This window comes from Piliocolobus tephrosceles, chromosome 8 (genome assembly GCF_002776525.5).
Source record: "Piliocolobus tephrosceles isolate RC106 chromosome 8, ASM277652v3, whole genome shotgun sequence".
NCBI lineage: Eukaryota > Metazoa > Chordata > Mammalia > Primates > Cercopithecidae > Piliocolobus > Piliocolobus tephrosceles.
In genome coordinates, this window is record NC_045441.1 from 59,150,666 (window position 1) to 59,166,653 (window position 15,988).

The following is a 15,988-nucleotide window of genomic DNA, read 5'->3' on the forward strand; positions in this document are numbered from 1 at the left end:
AACCACCTATGAATCTGATAAACAAGCTTCATTCTCTCAAGTTACTAATCATTGTTTGAAAAACAAACAAACAAACAAACAATAACAACTAACAGTTACTGATCCTCTAGCAAGCACCCAGCACTATTCTAAGTATTTTCCATGTGTTAATGCATTTGATCAGTTCGCTAAGTCTCAGAGAGATTTTTTCATTTTATAGGTGAGGAAATTAGAGCGTCAATAAGGCAAAAAAGTAACTCAAGCTCACACAGACGGGAAGTACTGGGCTAAGATGTGACACGTGATGTTTGGCCCCACAGCCTGTGCTCAGATGCACTGTGGTATCTGCCCTCTTTACTGTTTGTTCCAGGTGATGGTTCCCTTCCCTCCCTTGGCCCCCATGACAACAATCTCTCCTGGCTCCTCATTCACCTTCCTAACCATCTCTTCTTCTTGCTCTTTCAGATATCATCATTCTGTATCCATTTTATAAACTGTTTGTAACCCAAGTTTCTCTCTTTGACTTTGTTTTCATTCTGCTTCCCTCACCCATGTTCATTCTGCCTCCAGTCTCTTCCCCTTTGTTTGCTGGCCCAGAGTTATCTTTCCAAAAGGTAAATGTGATCAGTTTATCCCTCCTGCCCCCAACTGCGGTTCTTCAATTGCGCTCCCTGTCTGACAGCGGCAGTACTCACATACGGCTCACAGATCCCTACTGGGGCTAGTTTATTCTGCTAGGGCTCACTGAATCTACGTTTGCCTTAGTTATTGTCTGTAACATGGTTAAAAGAAAATATAACTACTATTCATGACTGTCTGGGACTTTTTTTTGGCATTAAGAGTCTTCAATATTAGGGAGCTTAGTATATTCTGGCCCACAGGACAAACACTTACTTCTTAACCAACCCCTTGCAATTTCCTGTGTGATCATGTCCCTGCCTCATTTTTCACCACAAGTGACCCCACACAGTGACATTTATACTCTACTCTTCAGCCATGTTGAGGTACTTATTGTCCACAGGACACAAGACCCTCTTTCTTGAAATACCCTTTCCTTATCTTCTGGGTGAAAACCTATTCATCTTTTAAGACTTGATTCAAGAGGAAACTGCTTCTCCAAACCTTTCCTGAGCACCCAACCACATCCTCACCTGCAGAACTGACCAATGCCATTCTTTGCGCTCCAGTGGCAGCCAGTGCAACCTCCCTTGGCAGCACTTGGCAAATTAAACAGCATTTAGTAAATCTGTAAGATTTTTCAGAGCAGGGACTGAGCCTTCTGTGTCCCCCAGACTCCAATGCCTAGTCCAGTGTTACAAAATGTTTGTTGACTGTTAAAAGGAAAGTGAGTCCTTCAACTAGAATAAACCTTTTAGTTGAAATATAAAATATGGTTCTGTTTGTCAATTTAACTAATAGTTTTTGAGTTCCTCTCATGTGTCAGGTGCTAGGCACAAAAAGTTAGAAGACTTTAAGGAGCTCACAGTGTAGAAGACAAAGGAAATGAAAGTTCACATGTTAGGATGAAGTGTACAACTCATGTGTAGGGTGTGTGGAATAATAGGGAAACTGATCAAGTATTTTCTCCAAGGAGTTCCCCTAAAGTCCAAGCTTGATCTAGGAGAACAGCGAGAATTAGCAGATGATAAAGTACCAGATCCCAAATAGCTTTCAGTGTTAGCACACAGCAAAGGTCAGTACCCACTAGGTACTAGGTACCAGGACCCACACACCAAATCTAGCAGCCATCTGGTTTCGTGTGGTCTATGAGTAAAGAATGGATTTTACATTTTTAAACGTTAAATGTAAAAAATATTAACCTTTACCTCAGAATAGTTGTGCAAAGATTTGAGAACACAGAGGGATATCACCAAAATGGCAGAGTCGAAGTAATCTGGCTTCACTCTCGCCTACAGAAAACCCAAAACAAATATCCAGCGCTAAGACTATCACCAGCAACATCCCAGAACTCAAATCTGAGGCTGAGACATTACCCAGAGCCACAGAGAAATAAAAAACTCCGAGCAGCAGAAGAAAGAATGTCTCTATTTGCAATGCCCCTACCCAAATTTACTCAGGCACTGCACGGAGAAAATGCCCCCCAGACTCATGGTTTCTACACTGGAGAAAGTGAGACTGAGGTGGGCAGTCATTTTCCCCACTCAGTCACCTTACATTCCCTTGCAGGAAAACTGCTTTTTACCTCAACCCGTGGGAAGTATTCCAAGTGTCTATAGAGACAAAAATCCCTGCAAGCATCTAGTGATAAAGAGGGAAGGTGAGACTAGCAACTGCAACCCATGAAACTCTGCTCTTTATCTCAGCCAAAGGAGATGCCAAATCAGAGTAGCTTTTCAACAGCACCACACTGTATGAGGCACACTCCATGGGTCTTCTGGGCACAAAGCCCCTAGCTAGCTTTTCCACAAAGTCAGAGTATTTTTGGGGGGCCCCTTACCCTCAATTTAGGATGGTCAGTACTTCGAGCATTTCTAAGAGTCAAGGCAAACCTGGGCTTAATGTTCCATATAGTGCTGAAAAGGAAGCAGTGATCTAGAATTAAGGAACTCAACAGGCAAATGCAAATAACCTCTAAGCAAACATACTCTAGAAAGACCAAAATAAGCCAGTCAGCAATAACTGGCATAAATAACTGATCCTTCAGTGTAAAGCCATAGATGTATGTCCACAAGAAACAGCAGCAAACAGGAAGCCATGACCTCTCCAAACAAAGCAAGGAGTGAATGACCAACTCCAATGGGATGATGATATGGGAGCTCTCAGATCAATAATTCAAAATAGTAGTTTAAGAAAACTCAGCCGACTCCAAGATAATACAAAAAAGCAATTCATAAATTTATCAGAAGTTTAAGAGACTGAAATAATTTTTAAAAAATCAAACAGAAATCCTGGAACTGAGAAATACATTTGCTGAAGTGAAAAATGAATTTGAGGCTTTAAAGAGCAGAATGAGTAAAGCAGAAGAAAGAATCAGTAATTTCAAAGACAGGCTATATGAAAATATGTAGAGGTGAAAAAAGGAAAAATGATGAAACGAACAAATGTCTACAGAGAATGACCTCAAAAGAGCACATCTAACAGTCACTGGAGTTCAAGAGGGAGTTTGAAAAGAGCAAGATGCAAAAAGCTTGTTCAAAGAAAGAAGTATATATAGTAAACATGAACAGATCTAAGTGGAGAGATAGACTGAAATACAGTAATAGTAGGGGACTTCAACACCCCACCCTCACTAATAGACAGATCATCCAGACATGAAATCAACAAAGAAACATTAATGATAAACTAAACACTAGACCACATATGTCTAAATGACATTTATAGAACATTTCATTGAACAGCTGCAGAATACAAATTCTTTTTTTGAGACAGAGTCTCACTCTGTCACCCAGGCTGGTGTGCAATGGCATGATCTCGACTCACTGCAGCCTCTGCCTCCTGGCTTCAAGCAATTCTCCTGCCTCAGCCTCCTGAGTAGCTGGGACTACAAGCATGTGCCACCATGCCTAGCTAATTTTTGTATTTTTAGTAGAGATGGGGTTTCACCACGTTGGCCAGGATGGTCTCTATCTCCTGACCACGTGATCTGCCCACCTCAGTCTCCCAAAGTGCTGGGATTATAGGTGTGAGCCACTGCGCGGCCTGACAAATTCTTTTCATCAGCACATGGAACATTCTCCAGAACTGACCACATATTAGCCCACAAAACAAGTCTCAACAAATTCAAAAAAGTAAAAATCATATCAAGTACCTTTTCTGATCACAATGGAATAAAACTAGAAATCAATAACAAGAGGAACTTTGGCAACTATACGAACACAGGAAAGTTAAACATGCTCCTACTCAGTGGGTCAATAACATTAAGAAGGAAATTTAAAAAGTTTTTGAGACAAATTAATATGGAAACCCAACATATTCAGTCTATGGAATACAGCAAAAGCAATACTAAGAGAGAAGTTTACAGCAATACATCAAATGCCTACATAGAAAAATTAAAACATTAAAATAACAAACCTAATGATACACCTCAAGGAACTAAAATAGCAAGAACAAATCAAACCCAAAATTTTTAGAAGGAAAGAAATAAGAAAAATCAGAGCATAGTAAATGACTGAGATTAAAAAATACAAAATATCAATGAAATGAAAAGTTCATTTTTTGAAAAGATAAACAAAACCAACTAACCTATAAAGAAAAAAAGGAGAGAAGACTCAAATAAAATAATAAATGAAAATGAATATATAACAACTGATACCACAGAAATATGAAGAATCATTAGAAACTATTATTAACATGTACATGCCAACATATTGGAAAACCTATAAGAAATAAATAAATTCCTGTACATATACAATCTACCACAACTGAACCATGAAGAAATAGAAAATCTGAACAAACCAGTATTGAGTAATGAGACTGAAGCAATAATAAAAAGTGTCCATCAAGAAAACCTGAGGACCTAATGGCTTTACTGTTGAATTCTACCAAACAATTGAATAATACCAATTCTACTCAAACTTTTTCAAGAAATTGAAGAGGGAACACTTCCACACTCATTTGATGAGACCAGCATTACCTGACACCAAAACTAGACAAGAACACAACAAAAAACTACAGTCAGTATCTTAGATGAAGACAGATGCAAAAATTCTCAACAAAATACTAGCAAACTGAATACAACACCCATTGAAAAGATTATTCAGCATGACCACGTGGGATTCAACCCAGGGATACAAGAACAGTCCATATGCAAATGAGTAAATGTAATACATCTTATTAAGAGAATAAAGAACAAAAGCTGTATGATCATTTTAATAGATGCTAAAAAAACACTCAACAAAATTCAGTATCCCTTTATGATAAAAATGCTCAACAAACTGGGTATGGAAGGCACATACCTCAACACAAAAAAGGTCATATATGACAAAGTCACAGCTAACATCACACTTAATGCAGAAAAATGGAATTCCTTTTCTCTAAGACGTGAAATAACACAGGACATTTTCACCACTTTTATTCAACATAGTACTGGAAGTTCTAGCCAGAGCACTTAGGCAAGAGAATGAAACAAAGGATATCTACGTTGGAAAGGAAGAAGTCAAATTAGTCTTGTTTACAGATGACCTGATCTTATTCTGAGAAAAACCTAAATAATTCACAAAAAAACTGTTAGTAAAGTTGAAGGATACAAAATCAACATACATTGACATTTCTACACACCAACAATGAACAGTCTCAAAAAGAAATCAAGAAAACAATCCCATTTAAAACAGCTACAAAGAATATAAAATACCTAGTAATAAATTCGACCAAAGAAATAAAATATCTCTACAGGAAAAACTACAAAATTTTGATAAAAGAAATTGAAGAGGAGACACAAAAATGGAAAAGTATCCTATGCTTATAGGTTAGAAGAATACAGTTAAAATGTCCATACTACCCAAAGCAATTTAAAGAGTCAACACAATCCCTATCAAAATACCAATGACATTGTTCACAGAAATAGGACCACCACCCTAAAATTCATACAGAACCACAGAAGACTCAGCAATCTTGAGCAAAAAGAATGAAGCTGGAGGACTCACACTCTATGATTTCAAAGTATACTATAAAGCCATAATAACCAAACCAGCATGGTACTGGCACAAAACAGACACATAGACCAATGCAGCAGGATGGAGAACCCAGAAATAAATCCACACATTTACAGCCAATTCATTTTTGCTAAAGGCACAAAGAACATACACTGAGAAAAGGACAGTCTCCTCAATATATGGTAGAGAGAAAATTAGATAACCACATACAGAAACTGAGACTAGAACCCTATCTCTCACCATACACAAAAATCAAATAAAAATGGATTAAAGTCTTAAATCCAAGACTTAAAACTGTAAAACTACTAGAAGAAAACATTAGGGAAATGCCTCAGGACATCGGTCTGGGCAAAAATTTCCACTGTAAGACCTCAAAAGCATAGGCAGCAAAAGTAGAAAGAGACAAATGGGATCATATTAAGATCACATAGCAAAGGAAGTAATCAAAGTGAAGAGACAACCCACAGAGTAGGCAAAAGTATTTGCAAAGTATGTATCTGACATGGGGCTAATATCTGGAATATATAAGGAATTCAAACAACTGAACAGTAAAACAACAAATAACCTGATTTAAAAATGGGCAAAAGATCTGAAGAGGTATTTTTCAAAAGAAGATACCAAAAAGGCCAACAGGTATATAAAAAATGCTGAACATTACTAATAATCAGGGAAATGCAAATCAAAATCACAATGAGATATCATTTTAGCCCAGTTAAAATAACTCTTATCAAAAACACAAAAAATAATGGATGCCAGTGAGTATGTGCAGAAAGAATATGTAAAAGAAAGGAAATCATCATATTAAAAAGGTACCTGTGCTTCTATGTTTATTGTAACACTGTTCATAATATCCAAGATGTGGAATGAACCTAAATGCCCCTCAATGGATGGATAAGAAAATGTTGTATACTGACACAATGGAATATTATTTAGCCATTAAAAAATGAAATCCTGTCATTTGCAAACACAGATAGAATTGGAGGTCATTATGCAAAGTGAAATAAGCCAGGCACAGAATGATAAATACTGTATGTTCTCACTCATATGTGGGAGCTAAAAAAGTGACCTCATGGAGGTAGAGAGCTGACTGATGGTTATCAGAGCCTGGTAAGTGTAGGAGGAGGTGGGGGATAAAAAGAGGTTGATTAATGGGTACATAGTTAGAAAAAATTAGATCTAGTATTTGATAACAGAGTAGGGAGACTATAGTTAAGAATAATTTGTTGTATAGTTGACAACAGCAGGAGGAGAGGAATTAGAATGCTCCCAAAATAAAGAAGGATAAATGTTTGTGGTGATCAATGTCCCAATTGCCCTGATTTGATCATTACAGACTGTATGCATATATCAAAATATCATGTACCCCAAAATATATACATTATGCATCAATTTAAAAAGGTAGCAGAATATGTCCAAGCTAGCTCACGAATTAGCTAGCTAAATAAAGTTTTTAAAAAAGAGTTAAGAACATTGACTCCTGGCCTACAAAGCCTAATATAGTTACGATTTACAGAAGAAATTTGGTTATCTGGTATAGAGTAACAGTCACCCATCATGGCAGACTGCCCTTGCTCCAATTCCAGCTCTATCTTCCTCCTTGTGATGTTCATCTATAAACTGGAGCTGAAAACAGTTCCTTCTTAAGGTTTTTGAAGATGACTCTATTAAATCACTGTATGCTTAGATCTGCATCTGGCACAGAGCAGGAGTCCTTTAAGTGTTAGCTCTGATGATGATGATGATGATGATGATGATGACGACAATGACGACGACGATGACGATGACAACATACTAAATGAGATAGGATTTTGAAACCATGGTCTAACTTGATTAGGTTCACCAAACTTTACTTGCCTCACTTGTTTTTAATCACTTGCTTTTTGTTGACTAAAAAACCCTATATAGCTAAAAGTCACATGGCTGAATAATATATATCTAAATTCCCACTAGCTTCCTTATAGATAACATCTCTGATGTATAGGTCACCACACTAATGATTGTTTTTCAGGGACCTGGAGTCCACTCTTGCCCAGTTCAAACTGGCTGAGCCCCCCTATCATTCAGCTGGGCTTGCATGAGTGTCTGATGGGTGACCTTTTGACATCACTGGGCCCAAAACTCCACCCTCAGATCATGCTAACACTGCCATGTTCTGAACTTGTGTCCATGAAGAGCCATAAATTCTGACTACACTTGTGAAGACTGCCAATTACCTCACTTTTCCTTACCTCCAATCACCTTCCCATCATAGACCATCCTGCTTCTCTATCCCATAAATATCCCTAAAACCCGTATTCAAGGAAGTAGATGTGCAACTTGTTCTCCCATTTCCTCACTTTGCTGCCTTATGGATAAACCCTTTCTCTGGTGCAAAACTCATTGTCTCAGTGATTGGCAAGCTGTGTGATGGGCAAAACATGCCTGGTTCAGTAACACTTTTACCAAGAGGATGGTATTGGCTGAATGAAATATGTTTTTTACATCCAAGTGATAGGGTTGAATTTGTATTGTATAAAAGTTCATTTGAAAGGACAAGAGACTGGCACTAGGGAAATCAGTGAGGAGGTTATTTTAGCAATCCAAATTAACATGAATCCAATTCACTGTAAATCAGAAGATGGTAGGGCCAAAGAGATTGAGATAGATACATAAGACAGCCTTAACAGTGATTTCTTAGAGTGAAATCTCCTGACCTACTAGCATTGGGATCTTCTGGAATTCTTAATTAAAATTCAGATTCTGGAGCCCCCAGTTGAAAACTTCAGAATCAGAGTCTATACTTGTGTGGCGTCTAGAAAACTGTATTTTACAAGCTCCTTGGGTGTCTTTTTCTGCACACTAATATCGATGACCTCTACTTTGGGAGTTAAATTTACCAGACTTTGGTGACTAGCTCTCCAGTTTGAGGAAGAATAGAGGTTTTACCTATGTTTCTTATTTGGGCACTGGAAACAGAATAGGATATGTGGGAGCTGTATAAGTCTCTATAGAAAGTGACATTAGTGACTCTGTTGCTTCACATGAAATACCTCCTAGCTCCACACTGAGATGCACAGCCCTTCAAGATTGAAACAGAATGACCTAAATACACACAGAGCTAACATATAAAATGACTCATATCAGTTCCCTTCATAAAGTTGGGAAAAGGAGCTGGGTGTTGGGAGACCACAGTTTCCTCTGTTTCTGTGCCTCTTGTGAAGAAGAAATGGCAGATCTTGTTCTGGATAATCTAACCATATTTGGATAGATCACGGGCTTGAAAGACAGAGATGTTGTTTCCCTGGAAGTAGGAGACAGCTTTGCTACCTAACCACAATACCAAAGATAATGTTTCCATCTGGGGCAAAGGTTCAGGAGGTTTGCCTGTGATTCTCTTTATCCTGGGGTTTCCTAAGCTTGGGATTTCTCATCCATGACATAAACCCATTGTCTATGTAGCATCCACCTATCTTCTCTGCATCATTCCCACAGGACTTGGGAGGTAAGCGGAACTGGTATGAACATGAAGCTCAGTCTCCTTGCTGTGCTGTGAGTAATGAAATCCTTTGGTCTCTGACTTCTTTGAGACCTTGCTTCTTTGAGACCTTGCTTCTCCTTGCTGTGCTGTGAGTAATGAAATCCTTTGGTCTCATGTCTTCTTCCATCATCCATGAAACTGTGGCAGACTAACTTGTTAGTTTGCAAGTAAGGTAAAATGTTGGTGCCTTCACAGTTCTTGACAGACTCTGGCCTCTCAGGTTCTAGAAGTAAATAGAGTGAGGAAGGAGGGACTTGGCCCAAGGATTTGAGTGCACCAGAAACCCTAAACCAGTGGTTCTCAAACTTGAACATTCATCAGAACCACTCAAAGTGCTTGTTAAAACCAAGGTTCCTGGGCTTCACCACCAGAGTTTCTGATTCAGCAGGTCAGGGATTAGATCTGAGAATCAGTATGTCTAATAAGTTTCCAGGTGACATTGACACTGCTGATCAGGGAACACACTTTGAGAAACACTGCCCTAAAGAGACTGAATTTGAATTTTATTTAGAGTAAGCCTTAGGACCTGTATGTTTGCAAGACATGATGGTCTTTGTTCCATCCAGCTCAGCAACTTTTTTTTCACTTCAATATGAAGCCTTCTTTTAGTCTGAATTTAGAAACAAAGCCTCAAAAGAACAAATACATAAAGATCAGCCCACTGGTATGAATGAATTTCCATTGCAACACAGATGTTGAAATCAGGCATATCCTGGCTTTGTGAGGCAAGAAGGCAATAGGAGACATAAGATCAGCAGGAGGGAAAGTTCATGGAGGAGGAGAAACAAAAGGCTGGAGCAAATGAAGGCAAAGCTAGCAAAAATCATACCTTCACATGTGCTCAAACCTTTATCTAACTGCATCCCAACAGGCAGAAACTATTCAAAGGTACCTTGTCCTTAGCATAATCAGCCACGTGGTCTTGGTAGAGACTTAAACCTTGGTGGGAACTACAGCCAGAGGTTTTGTCATATTCATACCAAATCCACTCTTGGTGGGGGGACCAAGGTGACCCACTCTTCATAAAGCTATTCTGATTATTACTTTGTGCTCCTTTTCTCCGTATTTGAAAAGTTAGTTCTGAGGCTTATTAATATGCAAACTTCTGTTTAAATTGTAGATCTCTGAAAATAATTGGTATGAATAATTCTTTTCAGCCAGTTGCAGGCTACATCCAAAGGATTACTAGTTCTGCAACCACAGAAAGTATTAACTGTGGTTAACTCTATGGTTGTCTTAAGTATCCTCATATTTTTCCTATAAACATTTAATTACTTCTAATATTGATTTGAAACTATTAAGAATAGATAACATTTTCTAAAGGTTTTAGTTAAGTTGAAAGGGAGAATTTTGACTAATGAACAAAGATAATTGCTATAAAATTAATATGTTTATCCTAAACTTGTCTAAACCAGCAGTTGTGGTTGCCCACTTTTCTTTTACCAGTCACCAGGTATTTATTGAACAGTATGCTTCATGCTACAGTAGGAATATGCCCTGCCTGGAGAGAGAGGAGGGGATGGTCAGGACACCTGGCCAGGGAGTGGTGGTCAGGAGGGCCTATTAGAAACAGGAGCCTTAAAAGATAAGAGGGAGTGCATTATTATGGGAGGGGCTGAAATTATCCATGTTGTAAGGAGAGAGCTTTTGGGACTGTTAACCATCTTATTAAAATAATGTCATAAAAAGATGCATTGTAATTACTGAAGGTCAAAACGAGAGTGGCAATTTAAGTCCTTTCTGGTATATTCGAGAAATCAGTCAATGCCTTGGGCTCTGCTCTGACAAGTTCATCTTATTCCTCTGCTTTTGATAACTTGCCCTGAAATCTTGGAGGTGCTGTTAGAAAATGTCCTTCACCTTATTTTTATTGCCAAGTTGCCAAGGAGTGGCCCCAGCCATAAGCAGGTCAAATTCAAACCCCATTCTACAGGAAGCCCGGCTTCGCTGCCTGGCCACTCTGGACACCATATTCTACACTGCAGTGGCTGCCGAGTTTACCTCCTCAGGGACCAAAGTAAATCCACCTTAAGAGGATTTACTTTGAGTTAGAAGCATCCTCCCTGAGGTCTACCCTAAGTTCCCATTGCTTCTTAATCTTCACATTTTCATTGGGCAATATTTCTACACACATGATCTTTACGCCAACTAGTATGGTTTGAATCTGTGTCCCCATCAAATCCCAAGTCGAATTGTAATCCTTTATGTTGGTAGTGGGGCCCGGTGGGAGGCAATCGGATCATGAGGATGCTTAGCACCCCATGAATGGTTTAGTACCATCCTCTTGGTACTGTCCTCATGACAGTGAGTGAGTTCTTGTGAGATTTAGTCATTTAAAAGTGTGGAGCAGCCCCTCCCCATCTCTCACTCCTGCTTCTGCCATGTAAGATGCCTGATCCCCCTTTGCTTTCTGCCATGGTTGAAAGTTTCCTGAAGCCCCGCCCAAAGCAGGAACTGTGATGCTTTCTGTACAGCCTATAGAATCACGGGCCAATTAAACCCCTTTCTTTAAAAGTTACCCAGTCTCAGGTATTTCTTTATAGCAATGCAAGAACAGACGAATACATCAACCATTCCCAAATATATACTCCTGACCCAGGCTTTTCTCTCAAACTCCAGTCATGACTGCTGCACACTTACATATGGATTTTTCTATAAGAAGAGGGTGGGAACTAAGATTTATGAAGTGTCTACTGTGTGCTGCACACTAAATAGTATCTTAATGCATTAGGAATCATAGGTGGGAATGATGGAAACCACTTCTAGCTAATTTAAGCTGAAGGGAGCTTGCCAGAAGTAGATGGGGGAGCTCTTAGTAGGGAAAGAAAGGCTGAGAACCACATATAGGCACCAAGGTGTTCCAGAGAGTCTTGGGAGCAGGAGCTGTTTACAAGTCTCATCAGGACATTATCTCTGCAATGTTATGGACTCTATTTTCAGTCTTTTATTCCTTTTGCTCATGACTCAAACCCTAGAGATGGGGGGATCAAGTTGGGCAAGGTTGGATCATATATCGAGTCCTTAGCTTGAAAAGGCAAGGTCATTCCTGCTAAAAGCCTCACCTGAGTGCATCCAATGCGGAGAGATTCTTCCCTAAAGAAAATCAAGCTGTTTTCACTCAAAGTTGGCAGACTGGATGCTGGGTAGTCCCAAATCACACATGGCCACCTTGAGAGGTAGTTTCTGTTACCACCACTTGACAGATGAGAAACTGAAGCTCCAGGGGTTTCTGTAAGCTGCCAGGGTTGTGCCACCTCATCGCTCTGCTGGCTGTCCTCCATGCTGCCCTGCCAGGTACCTCACGCTCCTCATCCTGCTCCTGTATTCCTCCCACCTCTCTGTATCCCATCAGCCAGGCTTGAGCGTGTCTCCCTCCCTCCATCATGACTGCTTCTGCCTGAGCTGAGGTCCTAACAGGATCCACAGCAGTGACTTTCTCACTTGTCTGCCTGCCTCTAGGTTCTTTTCTTCTTCCAGCATCGATTCACTTCGGTTGTATAATTAACTTGTTAAAATCTTTCAAAGACTCAGTGTCACCAATCAGATAAAATTTAAATTCTGTAGCATGAAAGGCAAAGAAAGCCTATGCTCACCTTTGCAAGTTCATTTTTCATGATTCCCTGCTACTCTCCAAAACCTTCATTGCAGGGCTCTGGCCTGCTGGACTCTTCAAGTGTCCCAACTGCTCCTTCCCTCTTTTCCTTGCTTTCTGTCAGGAAAACCTTTCCCATCCTAGTTATCCTGGTGGTTCCTAAGCAACATCTAAAGCCCATGTCAACCCACCTTCACTAAGCAACTTCCTCTAATTTCTTTGGGCTCAGTACTTTTTGGTGTGTTCTGTATACAGACACATATATAGATAATGCTAGAGTAGGATGACTGGTTTACATATTTGTAAAAACAGTAGTGGTATTTAGTAGTACATATAATATTCATTGAAAATATTTTCGTTTTTTTTTGAGATGGAGTCTCACTCAGGCTGCAGTGCAGTAGCGCGATCTCGGCTCACTGCATTCTCCTGCCTCAGCCTCCGGAGTAGCTGGGACTGCAGGTGCCCCCCATCATGCCCGCATGTCCGGCTAATTTTTGTGTGTTTTTTTTTTTGTACTTTAAGTAGAGACGGGGTTTCACCATGTTAACCAGGATGGTCTCGATCTCCTGACCTCATGATCCACCTGCCTCGGCCTCCCAAAGTGCTGGGATTACAGGCGTGAGCCACTGCGCCCGGCCAAAAATATTTTCGAAGCTCTTACTATGTGCTAAGTACCATGGTAAATTCTTAATATGAATTACTCTTATTTAATTCCCACAGTTCTATCTAAGAAATGGATGCTACTCCGGAAAAATAGCTAATGTATGATAGGTTAATACCCAGGTGATGGGTTGATAGGTGCAGCAAACCACCATGGCACATATTTACCTGCATAACAAATCTGCACATCCACCCTGGAACTTAAAAAGAAGGAAGGGAGGGGAAAAGAAAAGAAAGAAAAAAAAGGAAGAAAGGAAAGAGAGAAAGAGAAAAAGAAAAGAAAAGGAAAGAAAGAAAAGAAAAGGAAAAGAAAAGAAAGGCTTATTATTGGCTGGGCGCAGTGGCTCACACCTGTAATCCCAGCACTTTGGGAGGCCGAGGCGGACGGATCACAAGGTCAGGAGATTGAGACCATGGTGAAACCCGGTCTCTACTAAAAATACAAAAAATTAGCTGGGCGCGGTGGCAGGCGCCTGTAGTCCCAGCTACTCAGGAGGCTGAGGCAGAAGAATGGCGTGAACCCGGGAGGCGGAGCTTGCAGTAAGCCGAGATCGCGCCACTGCACTCCAGCCTGGGAGACAGAGCGAGACTCCGTCTCAAAAATAAAATAAAATAAAATAAAATAAAATAAATAAAAAAATAAAATAAAATAAAATAAAATAAAATAAAATAAAATAAAATAAAATAATAAAATAAAATAAAATAAAATAAAATAAAGGCTTATTATTATAATACCTATTTCGCAGATGAGAAAACAGAGGCTCATAGAGGTTAACTACCTTGTACAGGATGCAACATTAAACAGTGGAGCCAAGATATAAGCCAGATAGTCTGACTCCAGAAGACTTGCCTGGAATCACTATGTGCTGCCCTCCCCTTTCTGCTATCAGACTGCAAATGTTTCTTAGCTGTAGAAACTATGAACATTTGCACTTTCCCAGTTCAGTGTCTAGCATAGAGCAGATAAGAAATACCTACTGAATGCTATATAAGGAAATACACTCATGGAAGATCGAATTCCTTTCTGCTTGATAGGGCTCAGATATGGTGCTGTCTGAGGGTGGAATCCTAAGGTGGAGGCAGGCACCACCTCTTGGGAACCATTTCAATGTCATAGTTTGCACTTACCACAAGCTTTTTTCTGATAGCCTCTAGTTTTTCAGTAGCTGCAGCCAATTCTAAGTTTGCTTGGGCTAATGCTTGGCGTTTTGGCTCCACATCACAGTAGACCTGAAAATTCATGAATTCATAAAGATACAAAGAGGGTAAGTAATCATTCAATCCTAGATAGGATGGATGCTTTACAATTAAAATCTCTAATTCACCTAGCAATTTCTCTTTTTTTATTGAGATGGGGTCTTCTCATGTTGCTTAAACTGGTCTTAAACTCTGGGGCTCAAGGGGTCCTCCCACTTCAGTCTCCCAAAGTGCTGGGATTACAGGTATATGCCACCACACCTAGTCTGTTATTTTTCAGACATGGTACCACCTAAAGGCAGAGCACAATCCACATAGCCTTCCACATTCTCTCTGGTCTATCATTATTTTACTTATTTAATCTGGACCTTAGAGTTACAAGTACTTGCATAAAATGTGATGTAAGTCAAACACCATTAATATACTAAAATCAATTTGTCATAAAATGTGAAGATACTCTTCATATTACTAGAAATTACATCGTGCAGAAACCATAGCCAAAGCTGAGATCATGTCTAGCCTTTAAGGCAGAAAATAACTGTGGAAAAATTCTCAACACAGAAAGGAGAGTGGGAGATATCCACACAACATCAACCACATTGTCACTTTCTTTTCTAAATTCCCGACCACCTTAAGCACACGCTGTTTGAATGGACCATCTGAGAATTCAGGTGGATCATTTTTTCTGCTGGTAGGGAGAGAGGAAGGCAATTAAATTTTCTTTACAGCAAAATAAGACAGAATACAGCCACAGTCAAGCTCTATGCTTGTCTTTTCACCTACTGTACAAGTAGAAGACAGGGCTGCGACATTTCATTATGGAGAGAGGCTGTACATCAACCACAACCTGTCTAAACTCTTGCTTTATGAAGATTTCCACTAAAGAGAGAGATCAAGACAGTCCTATTCTTGTGGGCCCCACAGTATAAAGGAAATAGCCTGGCTTTATGAAAATTACTTTGGGAATTGAATTGACGATATTGAGTTTTTCTAATTCCATATTTGAATATAACATACAACCCTTCAAGACAAAGATGAGAGTTCTTCAGAGTCGTGGGCCATGCATGGTTCCCTTATTAGATCAAGTACCCTGCAAAGTGCTTGGGATACAGTTGGTTGGCGATAAATATTTGATAAATAAATGCATGAAATTATAATCTATCTCTATACTGCCAAAAAGTACAAATTTTAGATTAGATCACATATAGGCACAAAACTTACCTGTCATTAAAATACTAACGCAAAGAAATGGTTATTTCCTTATCTCACTATGTCAACAATACAGATGGTTTGAATATTTGCTTTGAGAGCAAGGGCTACATTTAATTTGAGGTGACTTCAGATTTGCAGTTGTTTTAAGTCAACATGAATTAAATATTTAAATGTAAATAAGTAAAATTCATACATAAGTTTTCATCTAACTACTTATTG

General features: G+C 39.4%; 1 protein-coding gene across 1 annotated transcript in view; it reads right to left on the minus strand.

Annotated features, from left to right (window-relative positions):
• Nucleotides 1-15,988, minus strand: part of DNAH11 (dynein axonemal heavy chain 11) — a 371,689-nt gene that overhangs the window by 118,455 nt on the left and 237,246 nt on the right. Inside the window, exon 61 of the mRNA XM_031935967.1 lies at nt 14,489-14,590. Coding sequence (XP_031791827.1) covers nt 14,489-14,590 — 102 coding nt within the window. The remainder of the gene's footprint in view (nt 1-14,488; nt 14,591-15,988) is intronic.